Raw genomic sequence first — 18,962 nt, 5'->3', positions numbered from 1 at the left:
TATAATTTTTACATCGTATTTTCCATCATCGGAAGAGCATAAAAAAGATATCACAGATAAGGAAAAGTGTCGGGGAGAAAGGGAGGGAAAAAAAGGAGGGGGGAAAAAAAAAAAAAAAGAAGAAGAAGAAGAAGAGGGAAATGGATCGGGTCGGGCGGGTTTGGGTTTGGCTTGATCCAAATTCGACCCGACTCATTTCAACCCATTTACTATTTGCCCCATATTTGACCCACCCATATTTGATCCGCGACCCATTTCAATCCACCCAAACCCGTCCAGACACTCTCATTCACCACCTCTAATATTTTGCATGCTTTTTTTAGAAAATTCGTGAAAAATCCTTAGGCAAATATATACTACGACTCTCGTCATCGAATAGCCGAAAAAAAAAGAATAGCCGAAAAATATTCTCATTCCATGAGTCCTGGGCAAAGCTTAAATGTGAAAAATTCTTGGGAAAGTTGAAAGCAATTCCATGTAATCCAGCGACTGTCTCCCTCAATCTCCTCCTCTCTGGCGACTCTCTCTCTCTCTCTTCAATCGGCCCACCGCACCACCGCATCCCTCTCTCCCCTCCCTCTGTTGACTCCCTCTCTCTCCCCCCAACCAAACCTTAAGTCCCCGTGGGACCTCTCTGCGTCGACGGCGGACAATCCGTCCACTTCAGTCATGATCAGTAGGCGGTGGCGGAGAGAGTTCTCCGGTAGCAGTAGTGGCCAAGTGGTTGTTGCTTCAGCAGTAGTTGTTGTTTAAGCCCATATGTGTTGCCGTGTGGATTTCCGATGGTGAATCAGAGTGCACCAAATGGAGCAAGTACTACGATTTTCTCTCATCATCATTTATGGAGTTCAATTCTCGCTTCATGTTTGATTTCATTTGTCTAATTCCTTGGTTTTGTGATTCAGTGGTGGGAAACCAGCAAAGGGAACTGCATTTCGATGAGTGGGTGGCCCTTCATCAGTGATCAGAGCAAAGGTTTTATGTCTCTCTCTCTCTCAATCATCTGTACGGAACTGCATTTCTGTGTAATGGCTAAAATGTTTGATTATTTGTGTGCTTGAGTAGACCTACGGATCAGGAAAAAGGTCAAGTTTGGTCCAGAATCGAGTCTGATAAAGAAGTGCTTTTGGTTATGTTTATCCTGCTGTTGATTATCAGGTATGTCAAATTTGGAACCTTTTTGGTTTTCTGTGTGTTTATAAGTTTGTATATGTTTGCTTTTATAATGAAGTTTCGAGCTAGGGTTAAGGTTAAAGCTGCAGAATTGGGGGATTTTATTTTACCGGAAAATGGAAACGATTATCATTTGCGAGCCTTCAAAGTTTGGTGTTTTTACTCGAAAAAAAGAATTCTTCTCTATGTGGCTTTCCTGTACAGAACCCTAACCCTAACTTTGATAATGGAAGAACTAAGTCGATGTCTTGATCTCGAAAAATTGATTGCAGGAAAAGTCGAATTGGGTCTTAGAAACCCAGGGGACGTGCTTTTGGCTACGTTTACCCCGTTGTTTGTTATCAATTAAAAGGGAAATTTATAGAAATGGTCCTCCTAGTTTCATCCTAGTCTCATTTTCGTCCTTCAAGTATGAATTGTAACTCTTTTGACCTTCAAGTTTAATTTTCGTACCAAGTTGGTCCAATTGATAACATATGTCAGCCAAATTGGACCGAAAAAATCAGATTGAGGGCAGACATTATCAATTGGACCAACTTGGTACGAACTGCAACGTCCAAATTGCGATCAATCTAATTTTTTTCGTCCATTTTGTCTGATAGAAGTTATCAATTGGACCAATTTGGTACAAAAATCAAACTTGAAGATCAAAAGAGTTGCAATTGATACTTGGAGGACGAAAATGAGACTTGGATGAAACTAGGAGGACCATTTCTATAAATTTTCCCAATTAAAATTGTTGATTTTAAGGCAAATTCGGATCCTTTTGTTGGTTTGTCAACGGTTAGAATGAAGTTTTGAGCTAGGGTTCAGGTTAGACCAGCTGAATTGGGGATTTTATTTTGCTGGAAATGATTTTCATTTGCCTTCAAAGTTTGGTGGGTTTTCTTAAAAGTCCTTTGGCTTTTAGGTTTTTTTTCTTTATTCAAGACTTTAAAAATTGCATTCAAGATGTTTGTAAGAATGCCTCAATGGAATAAAGAAACACATTTACCTGGGTGGCTTTTAGTTTTCTTTATTCATGCCATTTGAGAGGCTTCGTAATTTGGTTGAATCTGTGAAATTTGGACTGGAAACAAATTTGGTATGAGTGAGAGAATTGCTAATGCTTCAATTGTTTAAACAATAAGAAACACTATTGTTTAATCAAACCCAAACCCAATAGATTTTGTTCTCTATTGGTCTCTCCGTAAAACCTACAAAACCAACCCACCTTTATCTTTCTTTTAACAAACATTTGCAATCCTCTCAATTCAAATTTGGAATGCTTTTTGTCTTCTGTATCGTTTTTACTTTGGATTTATTCTAATATCTTGAATAGTCTTTTGTTTTTTTCCCTTCTGCCTCCTACATGTATTACGAAAAGAAGGCTCAATGGCCTGAGAAAAAAAAAGTACACGAAGTACTGCCAAGGGAACAACTTGCATTAAGGGAAAGGAAAATGCATTGATATGATTCTTTGAATTTGTATAGAGTTCTTACAAAAAAATGTATATGGCATATTTATTTTTTTTATTTACCATACGCAAGTTCAACATCTTTCAAGTCTCTCTATCAACACTACGCAAGTTCGACCTCCCCAACAAAGAAATGTTGGGATTGTGATACGTGACGAGCAAAATGTCAATGGCATCCATAGCAATGGTAAGTCCATACTATTGATTTTCACTTCAATGTATTTTAGGTTGGAACAAACCCTCAAGAAGTGGTACACCTTCCAACAACAATAGGTAGATGTCAAGATCTAAATGAATTATTGTCGACAGTTTATCCCCAACTAGGAGTGGCAAATGCATCAACCCCAACATTTTTAACTGAACGCACAATTCTCTCAACTCGAAATGATGACATGAATGCTATAAATGGCACTGCACTAACTATTTTTTTTTCAGGAAACAGATACACTTACCTTGCTGCCAACAAGATGTCTGAAGATGACGGAATGGATAGAAGCATCACTAACCGGTATCCCAACGAGTATCTAAACTCACTAGATCCTACTGGGCTACCACCTTTTAAGCTAGAGTTGAAAGTGGGTTGTCCTATAATTTTGCTTAGAACCCCAAAGGATGGATTTTGTAATGGGATGAGGATGATGGTTGGAGGATATGGCACCCGTATTGTTGAAGTTAAGATTTTAACAGGCGATAAATTTGGCCACTTGACTTTCATACCAAGAATATCTCTGTCTCCGTCATCTTTAGATTATCCTTTCCATATGACAATGCGTCAATTTCCAGTACGTTTGGCATATGCTATGACTATTAACAAAGCACAAGGACAATCTGTTAAATTTGTTGGGGTCGATTTGCGTACACCTGTGTTTAGTCATGGGTAACTATATGTGGCATTGTCAAGGTGCACGCCTTTTGACCGCATAAATGTCCTCCCCGAAGAAGCAATAGATTCCATTACCAATATTGTTTATCCTAAAGTTTTGTTGTAGTGTGCTTTATCATACCAGGTACAATAGGTTGCATGGTATTAAAAATGTTTTTTATTTTTTTAGTTACCATATATCATCAAATAAACAAATAATTTGGTCTACTAACTAGGTTTCTATTAACATATCACTATTCTTTTTTAGGATTGGGACCAAGAAGCCTTGAAGCTCAGACTGATCAATACAAGTTGAAGAAAACGGTGGACTAATAAGGTGTCTATAGTGTTTGAACATTTTCCATGAACGCTTATTGTCATACTCAAAATTCAGATTATGTGTACTCAAATGTAACCATGTGATGTGCATGCTCGAAATAGGTATGTAGAAGTGAAGCAATGACGTTTCGGACAATCATGTTGAGGATGTGTGGACACGTTCAACATCGGCTGTGTTTGTGTACGGACTTCTCTATAGATACTCTTAGCGTTATGTTTTATCATCCGGCTCTTTTTTGCGAGTATGACATGTTTTTCTATGACAGCAAGGCTTTGTAGCAAAACAGCTTCTTTGTGAGACAGAGTACTCTGTTTTATTCTTTCTGAGTTTGCCAGATTGAATGATGTTAAGACAGAGCACTAGCAAGGCTTTGGTGTTTGGATGGTCTCTTTTGTTTTTTGTTTTGATGTAACGGTTTTTTAATCTTAACTATAACCAACAGTGTACAATTATCTCCTATGAGGCTATCTGCTATGAGGCAATTTTGGCCTTATCTGCTATGAGGCTAAGCTGCCATCCTTTGCGGTGGGTCGTAAATAGATGAAGCTGCATTGTGTGGGATCGTATTATCCAATATGTAATAGTTTCAGGTGTTCTTTTGCCTCTTTGCAACTCCCAACTCTGGGGAGGGCTAAGAGTTCCACTGAACGTATATCTAATGAATTTTTTTTTTGATCCAATAGCCAATGACTTCTGTTGCTGCTATTGATTGAAGAATGTTACGTGTTAGTACAAATCTGACACGTCACCTACCAAAACCAAGGGGGTGAGGGCAAACTAGAAAAAACATTTTTAGAAAGGGGCCACATGGGATACACACTACAATAGGGGATTAGGAAGGAACCCAACAAATAAATAGGACCGGCCAATAATTTCTTGAATATATAAAGGCAAACTACACAAGACCTTCATAAGGTTCACTATTCCACCTACACCTTTGTCTATCAAGTTGGACAATATGTGGTCAGCCAAATAAGATTTCATAGCACACATCTTTTTCTTTTCATTAATTTTTCAACCAAGAAACCAAAGGGGATACAAATATGTGGCTCCCACTGTGGAAATTTTCAGTGAAGCGTCCGATAAGCAAACAATTACTACACCTTGCAGGCTATAGCGACACCACTGAAAAGACAGCCATCCACTACTCTACACGCTCTCCGTTTGAAAAAAAATTCAGGTGGGTAACACGTGTTGCCGCTCAGCGCATCCGAGTCGTCCATTGTATTTTGGACGGCTCGGCTTTGAAGAGAGAAAGTGTAGGAGTGAGAGGAGAGAGCGGGTTTCAATCCGAGCCGTTCAAAAATGTAATTTTGATGGCCCGAATGTGCAGAGCGGGTACCACATGAGATATAAAAATTTCTCACTCTATCTAGACTTTTTGCGTCCCTCTTCGTTCTCTCTCACCTCACCTTCCACACAAGCTTCTCTCTCTCTATTTTCACGTCCACTCCATTCATGGCTTCTGCTATCAACGAACGACTCTAACCTCAGAGTCTAACTCATAAGGTGAGTTTAGAAACTACTTCACTCTTCAAGAAAACAAAATGCCAAACAATGTCTCCCAGTAGTTATCATCTCTTGGAAAACCCCCAAATCTCATTTTAGGGCTTTTTGTTTTTTGTTTTGTAATTGAGAATGATGGATAGACTAATAAATAAACTCCTAATAGTTAATATTTTCTCAATTTTCCAATAATTTCTATGGCATTCTGCTGATTTAATAATGATACTCACCTTTAATGCTTGGAATTTGGGTTCTTAGGATATTTATGCTGTATTTGGATTTGGATTTGAAAATATTTTTTGAAAAATAGTAAGGGTAATAAGTGGAAAGAAGTAGAGAGAGAAATGTCAAAAGTAGGGAGAATTTAGGGGGTATTTTTTGAAAAATGCTTTTTGAAAAGCATAAAGAACAAGGCATAACCTTTGTGAAATAGAACGCCTGAACACCACACCTAGTGTGGTTGGTTTGCTGCTCTCTCTCCCATAAGCGCAAGGTTTTGTTTTCGAGTCCTCAAGGAGGAGGTGCTCAACCCCCGTTGCAATCGCTAACAACTAACCTCTAACATCCGATCGTCGGGCTAAAAAAAGAAGGGAATAGAACGCCTGATTTAAACCAAGGGATTAACTTGCTATCTGGTTCAACGTTGTAGTCATCCGTTTTGATTTCTCTTAACAGGTGGGAAGTTTGGAAGATGGTCTTAAAAAATCACAGCCCATGGGGCTTTTTTCTGTTTTGTTTTTGTTGCAGAAAATGGGTTTTTTTTTTTTTCCCTTGATGGATATGAACCATGATTTTTGTTGATGGGAATGGTACGTATTCAGAATCGACTGAGTACTACTGATAAACTTCAAAACTGGGGTATGAAAGTAGATGACCACTTGTTTTTAGAATGCCCCTATTCCTCCTCTATCCGGAAAAACAGATAACTTATGGTGACGAACTTAGTGAATTGTGTGCCATATAAAATGGTTTGGCTATTGATTGGTTTTTTCTTTTGCAACATGGAGGGAGAGGAAGCAGAGGATCTTTCAAGCATCTTGTACAGAGTTGGACCACATTTTCCTTGATGTTGCAGGCTCTGTCAGAGATTTCTTGAGTTCTTTTCCCCAGGGTTCAATTTGTTCCAAGGATGAGAAACTTAATACTAATGACGAGTGCCAGACGTCCCAGTAGATGCAACGACTGCGGAATTACTGGTTCCATTTGTGTTTAGTTGCTTCTAGCCTGGCGGAAAATCCATAAATTTATCTTTAGAGAATGCTGTTCTTCCAGTCCTAGAGCTTTTCATGAGTAGATTTCAGTTGACTCTCGTTGGTTAAGCTGGCATCTCTCTTCTTAAATACAAATTGGATTGCGTTTGGAGTCTTGACAGATAGCAGTGATCTCTTGGTGCTTGACTCCTTAGTCTTTTCCTGGGCTTTGTTCAATGTCTCCAATGAAATCCCAAGAAGCCACTTCTGCGGCTTCTCCATGTAGTTATCATGTATTCTTGAGCTTCAGGGGCGAGGACACTCGCAAGACTTTCACCGATCACCTCTACACAGCTTTGGACCAAGCCGGATTCCGCTCCTTTAGAGATGATGATGGCATAGAAAGAGGAGAAGATATCAAGTCTGAACTCGAGAAAGCTATTCGAGAGTCGAGGATTTCGATAATTGTCTTGTCAAAGAACTATGCCTCGTCAACTTGGTGCCTCGAAGAGCTTGTGATGATACTTAAATGCAGGGCTTCTGGACATTTCGTTCTACCTGTCTTCTATGACGTGGAACCGTCTGAAGTGAGGAAGCAAAGCGGCAGTTTAGAAGAAGCATTTACAAGGCATGAAGAGAAGCTCAAATCAGAAACAAATGAACTGGCGAAAGAGAAATTGAAGGATAAGGTGGGTACATGGAGGGCTGCGCTTAGAGAAGTTGCAGATGTGGCCGGGATGAATTTACAAAATCAAGTTGATGGGTAATTTCCTCGTAACTCGCTTCTTTAGCTGGGCATAACTTGCATCGCTTTTCACCTCATACTCATCTCATTCTTGCAATAGTGCCAATAACGTGCTCATTTTTGTTAGTTATTCTCGTGAAATGTTTAATTTTTGGTTTGTGCTATTCAATCATATAATCTTTTTGTTTTTTTATGTCTCATCTTCATCGCATTTTTCAGACACGAGGCAAGGTTTATCCAGAAAATTATAAAAGTGGTTGGAGATAAGCTAAGATGCACAACCTTGAACATTGCGCCCCACTTGGTTGGAATATATTCACGGGTCAAAAACATTCAGCTTTGGCTAGAAGGTGGGCCAAGTAATGTTGGCATAGTTGCAATTTGTGGAATGGGTGGAATAGGCAAGACAACCACTGCAAAACTTCTGTATAATTTGAACTTCTCGAGATTCGAAGGTAGTAGTTTTCTTGAGAATGTAAGAGAAACTTCACGACAACAAGATGGTTTAGTTCGTTTACAAAGAAAGTTTGTTTCAGACATTTTGAAGACAAGGAAAGTAAAACTAAATAGTATTTCTGAAGGAACTGCTATGATTGAAGATGCCATAATTTGCAAAAAAGTTTTTGTAGTTATTGATGATGTGGATAAACGTGAACAATTAGATGCACTACTTGGAATGCAACATTGGCTTTTTTCAGGAAGTAAAATCATCATAACCACTAGGTTTGAGCAGTTACTAGGGGCTTTTGAGTTCTATAAGGTGCATAGGGTTGAAAATCTAAGTAACGAGGAATCCTTGGAGCTCTTTAGCTGGCATGCCTTTGGAAAATGTTCTCCTAACAATGGATATGGAGAGGTCTCAAAAAGGGTGGTAAGCTACTGTGGAGGGCTTCCATTAGCAATTGAAGTTCTTGGTTCTTCTTTGTCAGGGAAATTCTTAAACGTATGGAAAAGTCAATTAGAAAAATTGAAAGCAATTCCTGACGGTCAAATCCTTGAAAAACTCCGAATAAGCTATGACTCTTTACAAGATGACCACGACAAACGTCTATTCCTCCGTCTTGCCTGTTTTTTTGTCGGAAGGGATAAGGATTCTACAGTTACAATCTTAGACAGTTGTGAATTTTACACAGTGGTTGGGATTCAAAACCTCGTGGATAGATGCCTAATATCGATTGATGAAAGTAATACACTGGTAATGCATCATTTGCTTCAACAAATGGGAAGAGAAATTGTTCGCCAAGAGTCACCAAAGGAGCCAGGCAAACGTAGCATCCTCTGGAATCATAAGGATGCATTTAATGTTTTGAAAGAAAACACCGTAAGAATTATTCTTTGCCCTTGATGTATTTTTGTATGAATTTGGGTAGGATTTTTCGATTTACTAATCATTGTTCCAGTTGCCTAAGCTTCCTTTTCTTTTTCTTTTTCTTTTTCTCATTCTTATGTTAGGGCACAAACGAAATAGAAGGCCTCAAACTCGATATGTGTCTTTTCAAAGAGGAAGGATATACGTGTACGGTTTTTGGTGATAATAGAAAACGTCGCTATGAAGAGTACCTTGGGAAGCCCTTATTGTCAAATTTGGGTGGTTCCCTTAAAAGATATGGTTTCAGTATCTTCTCCTCTAACCTCAAGCCCACAGATTCAGAAAATTCAAATCGAGTGGCTTTGGAAGCTGATGCATTTGCAAGGATGAACAAACTAAAAGTTCTGCAGCTCAATGGTGTACATATTAGTGGGTCCTATAAAAAGTTTCCCAAAGGATTAAGATGGTTGTGCTGGCGGGGATTCCAACTTGAGTCCATATCTGGTGATTTCCCTTTGGAGAGCTTGGTTGCTCTTGACATGCAATATAGCCGCTTAAAAAATGTTTGGGAAGGAACCAAGGTATGTTACTACATTTTTCTTCGTTCAAAATTTCTTTGAAAAGTGACCTAAAGGCTATGATACCCATTTTTTTCCCCTTTCTTTTGCAGTTTCTATGGTTGTTAAAAATCCTCAATCTAAGTCATTCATATAACCTTGTGAAAACTCCCAACTTTTTAGAACTCCCCAATCTTGAGAGGCTGGCGCTTAAAAATTGTACAAGTTTGGTTGAGGTTCATGAATCCATTGGACACCTTGAGAGACTTGTTTTCTTAAATTTGGAAGACTGTAAAAATTTGAGGAATCTTCCGAGAAGCATTTGTATGCTAAAACATTTGGAAACACTTGTCATCTCCGGTTGCTCAAATCTCGACAGATTGCCGACAAACATGGGGAATATGGAGTCTCTAACTATGCTCAAGGTAGATGGAATTGCTTTGAATCAATCTCTCCCTACCAATGGGCAGGTGAACGCAGTGCAATCTTTCATCTGGTCTTGGCGGTTGGATCCAAGAAAATGTCCGAAGATTTCATGGCTTTCTTTACCATCCTCCTTGGTAGAATTAAGTCTGGCGAACTGTAATCTTTTAGAGGGTGATTTCCCTGGAGACCTTAGAAACCTATTCTCACTGACGAAACTAGATCTATCGTTTAATTGCTTTCGTCGCCTCCCTGATTTCATCAAAGGTCTTCCGAACCTCGAGTGCTTATATATAAGTCATTGCCAAAGGCTGCGCAAACTTGATGAGGTCCTACAACTACGTTATTTGCGTTGTGGAGCTAATAGATTGCTGGGGGAAGTAACGGTTGAAATCTCGCACCATCCAACAACCACTTGTCATGCGGACGCATGCAACCATCTAGAGACTTTGAGCTCATTCAAATTAGAATCCATAGAAAACGTTGAAGCTGAGATTGTTAACAATTTGGGCTTGTCGAACTTGCAATCCATGAGAAACGTAACTGTAGAGGGAATGTGGTTTGGCATGCAACAACTGGGGTTTCCCCTCCAGGTGCTCTCTCTCTCTCTCTCTCTCTCTCTCTCTCTCTCTCTCTCTCTCTCTCTCTGATGCTTAGATTTTCTTTTCGTGACACAGGTATGTTATGAGCCATATATAATCTACGCTTATAATCCTGGTAGCAAAGTTCCAACCTGCTTCAGTTTTATGAATCTAGGATCCTCAATTGATTTTATTGTGCCTTCATATCTTAATTTGAGGATCCGAGGCTTGAATGTGTGTTCAATTTTTGAGCACTCGAATCCACAAGAATATGAAGCACATACTGTCATAAGTAATAGGACGAAGGGCTTGGTTTGGTGCCATCGCCCATATGTCTTTGGAATTGCAGAAGATGGTGAAGATATGATGTGGTTAAGTTATTGGAAGTTTGGAAATCAATTGGAAGGCGGAGATGAAGTCAATATTTTAGTGTCCGGAGGTAAATTAAAGGAGGTTGGAGTCCGCCTTATTTGCAAGCAGGAACAAGAAGAGATGAGCTCCCAATTAGCCTATGAAGATAAAATACTAGGAAATATCGTTCCAGGAAATGTTTCTTCACATCAGCCGAAAACAAAATTGTACCAACTCGGCCATCATCACGATTGCAAGTATTGTGAGCATCTGTACCCTCCACCTTGGATCCCTGCTCCTTACGATTATGATTATACTGTGGAATGTCTGGTTTCAAGACTTAAGATGGCAAAACCATTTTATGTTTCTCAAGACCTTGGGGGTTGATTTATTAAACTTAACAGTTTGTATCAACAATATTTGGGAAAGTCTACAATACACACCTCTTAAAAGGGTGTACCATATGCACCTATTTTATGGTTCATTCATAACATTTTAGTGTGTTTCGTAACTTTTATTCTAGAATTCATAACATTTCAGCAGTACGATTCATAATATTTTCATTATGATTCATAACATTTTGATGTATTTCGTAACCTTTATACGATTCGTAACTTTTTAGCAATACGATTCGTAACATTTTCTCTATAATTCATAACATTTTGGGAGTGAATATGATACACACCCAAATAAGTGGTGTGTATTGTAGTATTTCCCACAATATTTAGTAGTTAATCTGGAAAAAAGTATGTTTTACATCTCATTTGCTCGTGTAATGTATATGATACTGAAGATTTCATGATACTACAAATTTAGTGCAAATTTGTGGGAATGTGATCGAATTTACTTTGGCGTTCACCAAAACATGGCTCTGCCAAAACAAATTAGCTAACTTGGTGCGCACCAGGATGTGGAGCCCCAGGTCCCCCCAACCACATTCGCTGCAGGATGCAACCTCACGACAATCCGAATTTGATTTGAGAAAATCTGAATCCAGGTACTGAAATTTGATCCAATAATATGAAAAAAGAATCAGAAACTTAACAAGACTGGTTTAGATTTATCTGAATCGTTTATGAATCGAAGCCGATATTCCACCAACTTAAATTTGTTGGTTTGATTCGTTTTTTTTATCAAAGATATAATTTAAAAAAAAACTAGTATTTTTTTCCTTTTGCAAGACGCAAAACTGGCTTTCAATAAAATACGAATCTATTTCTTTTTATTGGGGTAACTTAAATATTAATCCTCCTAGCCGATCAAAATAAAAAATACTAATGCTCTTAAGTTGTCAAGTTCGATTCTCCTTACAATATAACTCTTGGGGCCACCTCACCCTGATGTGTTAGCGAGGGAAAATGTAGTGAGATGGACTATAAGAATTAATCCGAGATGTGTGTAAGCTGACCCGAGACACCCTGCAACTTGCATTACCAAAAAGCAACAAACAAACAAAAAAAAAACTTAAATTTTAGTCATGTCCCTTAGTCTTCCGATTACATCCAAGTTGAAATTGAAAAATTATGTTTTGATCAGAAATTCAAAAAAAAAAAAGCCACACTACCCTTCCTCTCCCTTAATCTTTCAAATCTCTCTCTTAATTTTCTCTCTCCAATATTCTATCTCTCCCCTAAAAAAATTCCAAAGTACTAAATCTTTAAAATAAAATAAAAAACATTCCAAAACAGTAATTTTGATACTAAACTAGTAACGAATATTGCAAAAATATTATGATAATTATAGGAAATTGAGATGTTCCTCCATTTGTTTAGAGGTCTCATATTGGTATCCAATATTTTGTCACCCGTGTAGTATTGTCCTGAATAATTGTGCGTGGACATTGCGGAGCTGCATAAGAGAACTGCATAAGCCAATGGACTTGGGGACACTACCAAGCAGGTGTTGTCGAGTGCCCAAAACGACGCCGTTTAGGACAAAAAAGGGACGCCACACCATAAGGCAAAACTACATTGTTTGATCTCTTAAAAACTACATAGAAAAAGCCACGTCGTTTTGAGCATGCAAGCAGTATTTTTGTTTTCCACACTTTATATATTAGCAGGGATTAGCGGGTGTTAGTATGTTAGTCAACAAAGGTTCAGAGGCTATCAATAGCTCTGAACCCCAACCAAGCCCCTCGCGGCCCTTGCATCCACTGAGAGAGGAGGTAAGGCAAACAAACTGTGCTAGCAACTGTTATTAGATTTTAGATTTTTGTGGGGCTCATTATGGGTCTTACAAAGATGATTTTTTTTTTTTGGTCATTTGTTAAACCTAATCTACTCTATCCTAGGAGATTTGGGGAGGGGGATGGGTGCTTACGGGAATCGAACCTTGTCCAAGTGCATAGGAGTATAAGATGATTCAAACTGCAAGTTATTCTTTAAATGTATACTTGTGGGTTTCCTGAAAAAAATGAGCTCAATTCGATATCGGTAAGGGCTATTTCAAAATTCATATTGCACCCTACGATTTTGGAAATAGCCTACGAATTCTGAAATAACTTTTACCGATATCGGATTGAGCTAATTTTTTTCCGGAAATCATAAAAAAATAATTCAAGAATAACTTGCAGTTTGAATCATCACTACAACAAAAATGGCATTTTGAGGCATTCAAAAGTGCCCCAACAAGGGACCTGTTGGGGCAGTTTAGCTATTGAGGCACTATGCCTTTAGTGCCGTGTGTATTGATGCAGCTATAGATGTAATGCGGCACTTTTTATGGGGCACGTTATGGAGCCTCTAAATCTCTGTCACTGCATTTTTAAGTGCCGCAAGAAGTGTTTGAAGAGGCACACAAAACTGCCACATAAGCATATGTATTAAGGCACTTTACGGTGTTGCTACAGCATGTTCATCGTTAATGTTTAACCATGGTTAATCATCTCTGGCAACATTTTAAGGTGCTGCGATAGCTTGATTGATGATGCACTTGGAACTGCCTCCATAAATTTCTTAATAGGGCACTTTTAACTGCCCCCAAAAGAAGTTTTTCTTTTAAAAAAAAATCTACTAGCTAGCTAATTGAATCCCATACTACTCACCAACCATCCAAAATTACGAACCTCTTAAACATATAAAATTCGATTGCCAATCAACATTTACAAATACTTTAATCGAAGTTATAAATACAAGATCCTTCAAATCCAACTAAGTTACGACTAAGATAAAGGGAAATATTCTATCAACCATATTTACAAGTAACTGAAGCTTAAAAATATAACGCCGCAATCACCATCTTAATCCTCCCCGCAATCACTACCTTTATCCTTCGCTACCTGAATTGACAAACAATGATATACAATAAGAAACACTCGCTCATCCAGAAAAAAGGAAATTTAAGGAGTTCTATTATTGTTGCCAAGAATAAAAAACCAGGAAAACTAACGAGAAAATCAGTCACATCTTCATATTCTATGCCCTTTTAACACTATTGTAGTATACCAAACTCAATCTCAGCAAGTCTATGCTGGTACAAGTAGGTATGTTGACCTGGATATCCTGGAAAAAATGATCATCGTAATCCATAAACGAATCCGAATTGATCATTTGTCCAAGAGAGACATATTTGTTAAACATGAAGTAATATATCCATAAATAAATCATTACCGAATTGACGGTTTTTCACATCCAACCCGTTGAGTGTGGGTAGGCTAATGAGGCCAATCTTTCAAAACAAGTGTTCAAGTTAACTACCAAAAAGTCTTCAACTCCAGCTTGGTTAACTATCAAAAAGTAACTCCATTTTGTAACTTACCTATACAAAATTGCAAACAAAAAATGCAATCAGTTAACATATCAAACATTGGGCTACAGCATAAACATAATTGAAAGGTCAACTATTCTGCTCTGTATTGAGTATTGACCCTACTCTAACCTATGGCAACATTTATTTCCAACTCCAACACATGTGGATGAAATGCGATGTAATGAGCTCACCTAGGCATCGAAGTCAACAGGGACCCAGTAATTTATGAGAATAGAGATACACATCTATATATTAATGTGTAAGTAGTTTAGAGGGGAATAGGACAGTCAGATGATATGGCAAGACCTCTATGTAGTATGACAGTACCTGGAAATGGAAAGAAGTATGTGCATCCATTCAACAGAAGCAACAATAAAAGAGCCCAGAACTGGTTGGGGATCGTATTTGTAAAGAGAAATTTAAAAGAACAAGCAAGTTATCTTGCAATCTGAACAAGTAGTGACTTATCAAAAAAAAAAGTAGTAGTGAGCTACACAGCATCACCACTGAAATCATGATAAAAAAATGATGTTCATGTTGTTACCTGTAAGGCTCCTTGCATGCAAATCGAACTGCAGTTTTCACACTCACAAGGTCTAAGAATCGATCATCCTCAATCTTCTCCATCAAAATTTTGTTCGCCTAATACAAGGAAAAGGGACTGATTAGGAGACCAGATTCATAGAACCAATATTGAAGTCACTTACAACGTCAAAACAGCGAAGTAGAGTCAGTAGACCTAATTACCTGTATAACATCAACCCCTATACAGAGATACAAACACACAAATTTCAATCCATTAAAGGGACCCAAAACTTGAAAAGAAACGCAATTGACGATGTTATGAGCCGCAATTAAAAGAACTTAAGCATAACCCTCAACACTCTAAAAGGATCGAGAATACTAAATCTTCTCTGTGAAAATTATAAAACACGAACACGCACATGCCAAAATCCACGCCACATACAAAGATTCATACATACTAGTTAGTGACCACAAATGATTAACGAAATTTGGATCTGGAGGAAAAAAAACTAGGGTTCACGAACTGGGTTTAGTTCCCTGGTAAAACAATTTAGGGTTTACAAATTGGGGGTTGTATACCCATATGTATATCTATATCTATACACGTAGATATATACAATACCTATATACATGAATAGAGGTACATACCTGTTCGTCGTATCTTTCGCAAGGTGTTGCGAGTTGTATCTGTTGCTTGCCTGCCGTGGAGACCGACGGTTGGAGCGAGATAGAGGGAGATGAAGAAAGGGGCGGGGAGTATCTCTGTCAAGAGAGGAGGGATGGATCTAGTGGGGAAAACTGTTCGAAATTTTTTTTTAACTTGGGCGTAATTACTGTTAATCTCTCTGTTGCTTTTCATGTGAAACGGTGCTCTACACTCCAACTACTGCAGCATGTAGTTCGACACATCCTGTTCTTTACTCAATTATATATTTGATTCATTCATTTTGTAGAAGTCATCAAATTAAATCTCCACTCAAAAGTTTAAATTGATCAGACAAATGCGACTACCTCATTGAAACACCTTTATAGAGAAAAATAAATGAGTGTAATCATTTTTTGCATAAATAAACTATTCCAATGATGTGGTTATGGGTGCTCAATAAACTTGATTCTCGGTATGAATGATCTACTCTATCATTTTTAAAAGATAGACCGTTTTGATCGCAAAAAATACCTCGGGCAATGTTCAAGTGATGCAATATCAGACTTTAATTCCTTCAAACATATTAAATATCATTCGACCATGTGTTTTCGATATTCGATGATTTCTGATTTGGGTGACATTGATGAAATTGGTAAAATGTGAAATCCTAACGGTTCAGATCGATCGTTATAATAATAGACTCATCGATGACCTTTAGAATCTATATGTTCAACTTATTTAATAATTAGCTTTGTCTTGTGCTGTAGTTGAACGTATGGTAGCCACACAACCAAGACACAATCAAGATGATCAAGACTGTTGATTTCGTTGTGCTTATTGATCACCTCATTCACGTAAAATTTTAGCTTGATCCGATTTAGAAAACCCTACTTTATAATAAACCAAGTCTTGTGATGTAATTGAATGTACAGTGGCCACACGAGTGTGACACAATCATGACGATCGAGATCGTTGATTTTGTTCTACTAGTTCATTAAATCATTCACGTGAATTTTTGACTCGATCGGGTTTAGAAAGCCACTTCATTGGGACGCAAATTCATTAACAAAATGGCATTTATTGATCATGCTTATAATGATATGCGATTAACTTCATTCTTGATATGAACAATCTAATCTATATTATATCGTAGATAGATGGTTCCGATTGCAACGAAACTTTTCCTGATTTGTTGGTCGCAAAAGTTAGTCAAAAAATCCCTGATTTGTTGTAGTGAGTAATTGTGAGTCCGGGACCTTCCCAATATATTGAAGTTAAAACCCCCTCAAAACGACGTCATTCCATACTTTTTACCCATATTTTTTAATATATAACTAGTCTGAAAAAATTAAATGCTCCAATTTTCAATCTATTTGAACCATTTAACCATATTTTTAATATATAAAAGTTTAAAAAAATTAAGTGCTTTAACTTTTAATCTGTTAGAACTGGTGGAAAGATCTTATTTTAGATTTGGTCATTTTCGGTGACACCCATTTGCAATTCAATCTACCGCCTAAATGAAAATCACCCGCCCATTCAAAATTTCACGACTTTTTGTGGCAAACTAAGAGGTGTTGCCCAAAATAAAATTTCCAGTGACATGAAAGTTGTCGCCAGAAAAAAAATTATTGTCGCCAAATGTACCTTGAGTTTCATGTCACCATTGGCTATAGTTTAGGAATATGACGTGTCTAATGTTTGTAGGAAAATGCCCTATTATGCCAAGTTTTTGAGGCACTCAAAACTGCCCTATTAGATCGACATTCAAAACTATAAAGAGGAAAAATGGGTGTTAACTTGGAATGCCCCATTAGGTTATACAAATGCGGCACTTAGAAAGGGAATGCCTCGTCAATTACTTGATAAGACTGTTTTGTAAAAGTGCCCAAAAATCCCCTTTTTGTTGTAGTGCATCTTTGTAGGATCCGTAATGAGCCCCACAAATTTTTTTTAAAAAATCATTAATTTCTTGCCCAATCGCCACACCATAAGGCAAAACTACATCGTTTTAATCAGTTCAAAAACTAGAAAAAGCTACTGTCGTTTGAAACCAGACTTCAATCCTTAATTTCCAGATTACAATCTTAAAACTTAAAACCTTAGCATTTCCGGATTTCATCGCTTTTAACACTTAAAACTTTCGCATTTGTAATAAGGCAACAAAAACGTGAAATTTATTTCCTGCTTATACTTCCATTTCCAATTGCATTTCCAATGCCAACAGAAACTTGTAATTTGACCATTTAAGATAAAATGATCAGAAAAATAAGATTTTCGCACCGGTTGAAACATAATAAAAATTGGAACACTTAATTTTTTAACTATATTTTTTAATATGTAAATGGTGTAAAAAAATAAGTGTTCCAATTTTTAATCCGTTTGAACCGATGCAAATTTCTTATTTTTCTGATTATTTTATCTTAAATAGTCATAATAGATTTTTGGCTCTAAGACCTTTCAATGAGCACCCTAAGAGAGCTCTGAAACTAAATAAAGAGTCTTCAGGTGCTCGTTGAAAGACCTTAGAGCCAAAAATTCACCACAACCATCCAGGATAAAATGATCAAAAAAATAAGATCTCCTCACCGGTTCAACCGGATTGAAAATTGAAGTACTAAATTTTTTAATTATATTTTTCTGTTAGTTTCATTAATATGATTTTACCAATTTGAAATGTAAAACAAACTATAGGGTTTATGTAGTAGCAATTAAAACTAGAGGGACGACTATGAAAATTTGCCCAATGAAAAATGCCCACACACTGCCTTGCTCAGATAAATACTTGCACCATCCCACAATGTGGGTCATTTTTTAAGAATTTCAACTTTTGAAGTAGGACATAATAATTGCACTCATGTTCAAATTGAACTAGAAAGGCATTAATTTCAATCGTCGCGCCTTTGTTCCCATTTGTAATACACAAAAAATGCCATTTGCGAAGGACAGTTTTGGAAAACTAACAACTTTTACTTGGACTTTAAAACACGGGTTAAGAAGTTGGGACAAACTCAAAACCAACAATTTGGGATGGAATGAGTAACTAATAAATATTCTTGATAAACTTAATGGTTCAGACCCTTGCCCAAGATCTTCCAAGAAGCAATTATTTACTTCGAAAAAGGTGTGAATCCCAGGGGAAAAGCACGAGGGAAAAAGAACTTCTAAGTTCTAAGCATAGAAGGGAAAATTTCACACAATCCAAAGACGATCTCTATCCCAAGACCAGTTATCGTGGGCAATGGTGACACCACTAGGCAATTCCATATGGTGTCATTGACCAATGGGTAAGCACCAAACGGGAGAGTGGAAATCACTTGGTCACTTAGGCTGGAGAAAAGTTGGTGGGTCCTATTCCACATTATTGCGGGTAATCTTTGGTCGGTGACACGATCTAGCACTGAGACAGGCTATAGTTCTTAAGTGTTCAAGCTCGGCAAAATATAGGTCAGCTCCAACTCGGCTCGAGTTGAGTTATAGTTAGCGATAGTAGGAGATACGTACCCTTCTATATCTGTTTTTATAACGCTCCCGATCTCTGTACCTT

At 37.6% G+C, this 18,962-nt stretch overlaps 2 protein-coding genes and 1 long non-coding RNA gene across 6 annotated transcripts in view; all 3 read left to right on the top strand.

The window, feature by feature from the left end:
- The window catches only part of LOC131327219 (disease resistance-like protein DSC1), a 41,840-nt gene that overhangs the window by 14,364 nt on the left and 8,514 nt on the right, over positions 1–18,962 (top strand). The gene's annotated exons all lie outside the window — the stretch shown is intronic.
- LOC131327224 (uncharacterized) lies at positions 464–4,290 on the top strand. Of its 4 annotated transcripts, XR_009200238.1 has the most exons (5): positions 464–813; positions 906–975; positions 1,066–1,158; positions 2,540–3,829; positions 3,934–4,290. It is a non-coding gene; the product is annotated as an uncharacterized LOC131327224 (long non-coding RNA). The 4 variants fall into 4 exon arrangements; XR_009200239.1 differs by having other exon boundaries at positions 486–975; positions 2,543–3,829; XR_009200237.1 differs by having other exon boundaries at positions 486–975.
- Positions 5,206–11,131, top strand: LOC131327216 (disease resistance protein RPV1-like). The gene is made up of 6 exons (XM_058360264.1): positions 5,206–5,341; positions 6,346–7,291; positions 7,493–8,594; positions 8,726–9,163; positions 9,253–10,155; positions 10,240–11,131. The coding sequence occupies exons 2-6, from the start codon at positions 6,765–6,767 to the stop codon at positions 10,879–10,881; spliced, it is 3,612 nt and encodes a 1,203-aa protein (XP_058216247.1). The 5' UTR covers positions 5,206–5,341; positions 6,346–6,764; the 3' UTR covers positions 10,882–11,131.

Source organism: Rhododendron vialii, chromosome 5a, assembly GCF_030253575.1.
Source record: "Rhododendron vialii isolate Sample 1 chromosome 5a, ASM3025357v1".
Classification (NCBI taxonomy): Eukaryota; Viridiplantae; Streptophyta; class Magnoliopsida; order Ericales; family Ericaceae; genus Rhododendron; species Rhododendron vialii.
The sequence above is the reverse complement of the archived record's forward strand: the minus strand, read 5'-3'. Positions and strand labels throughout refer to the sequence as shown.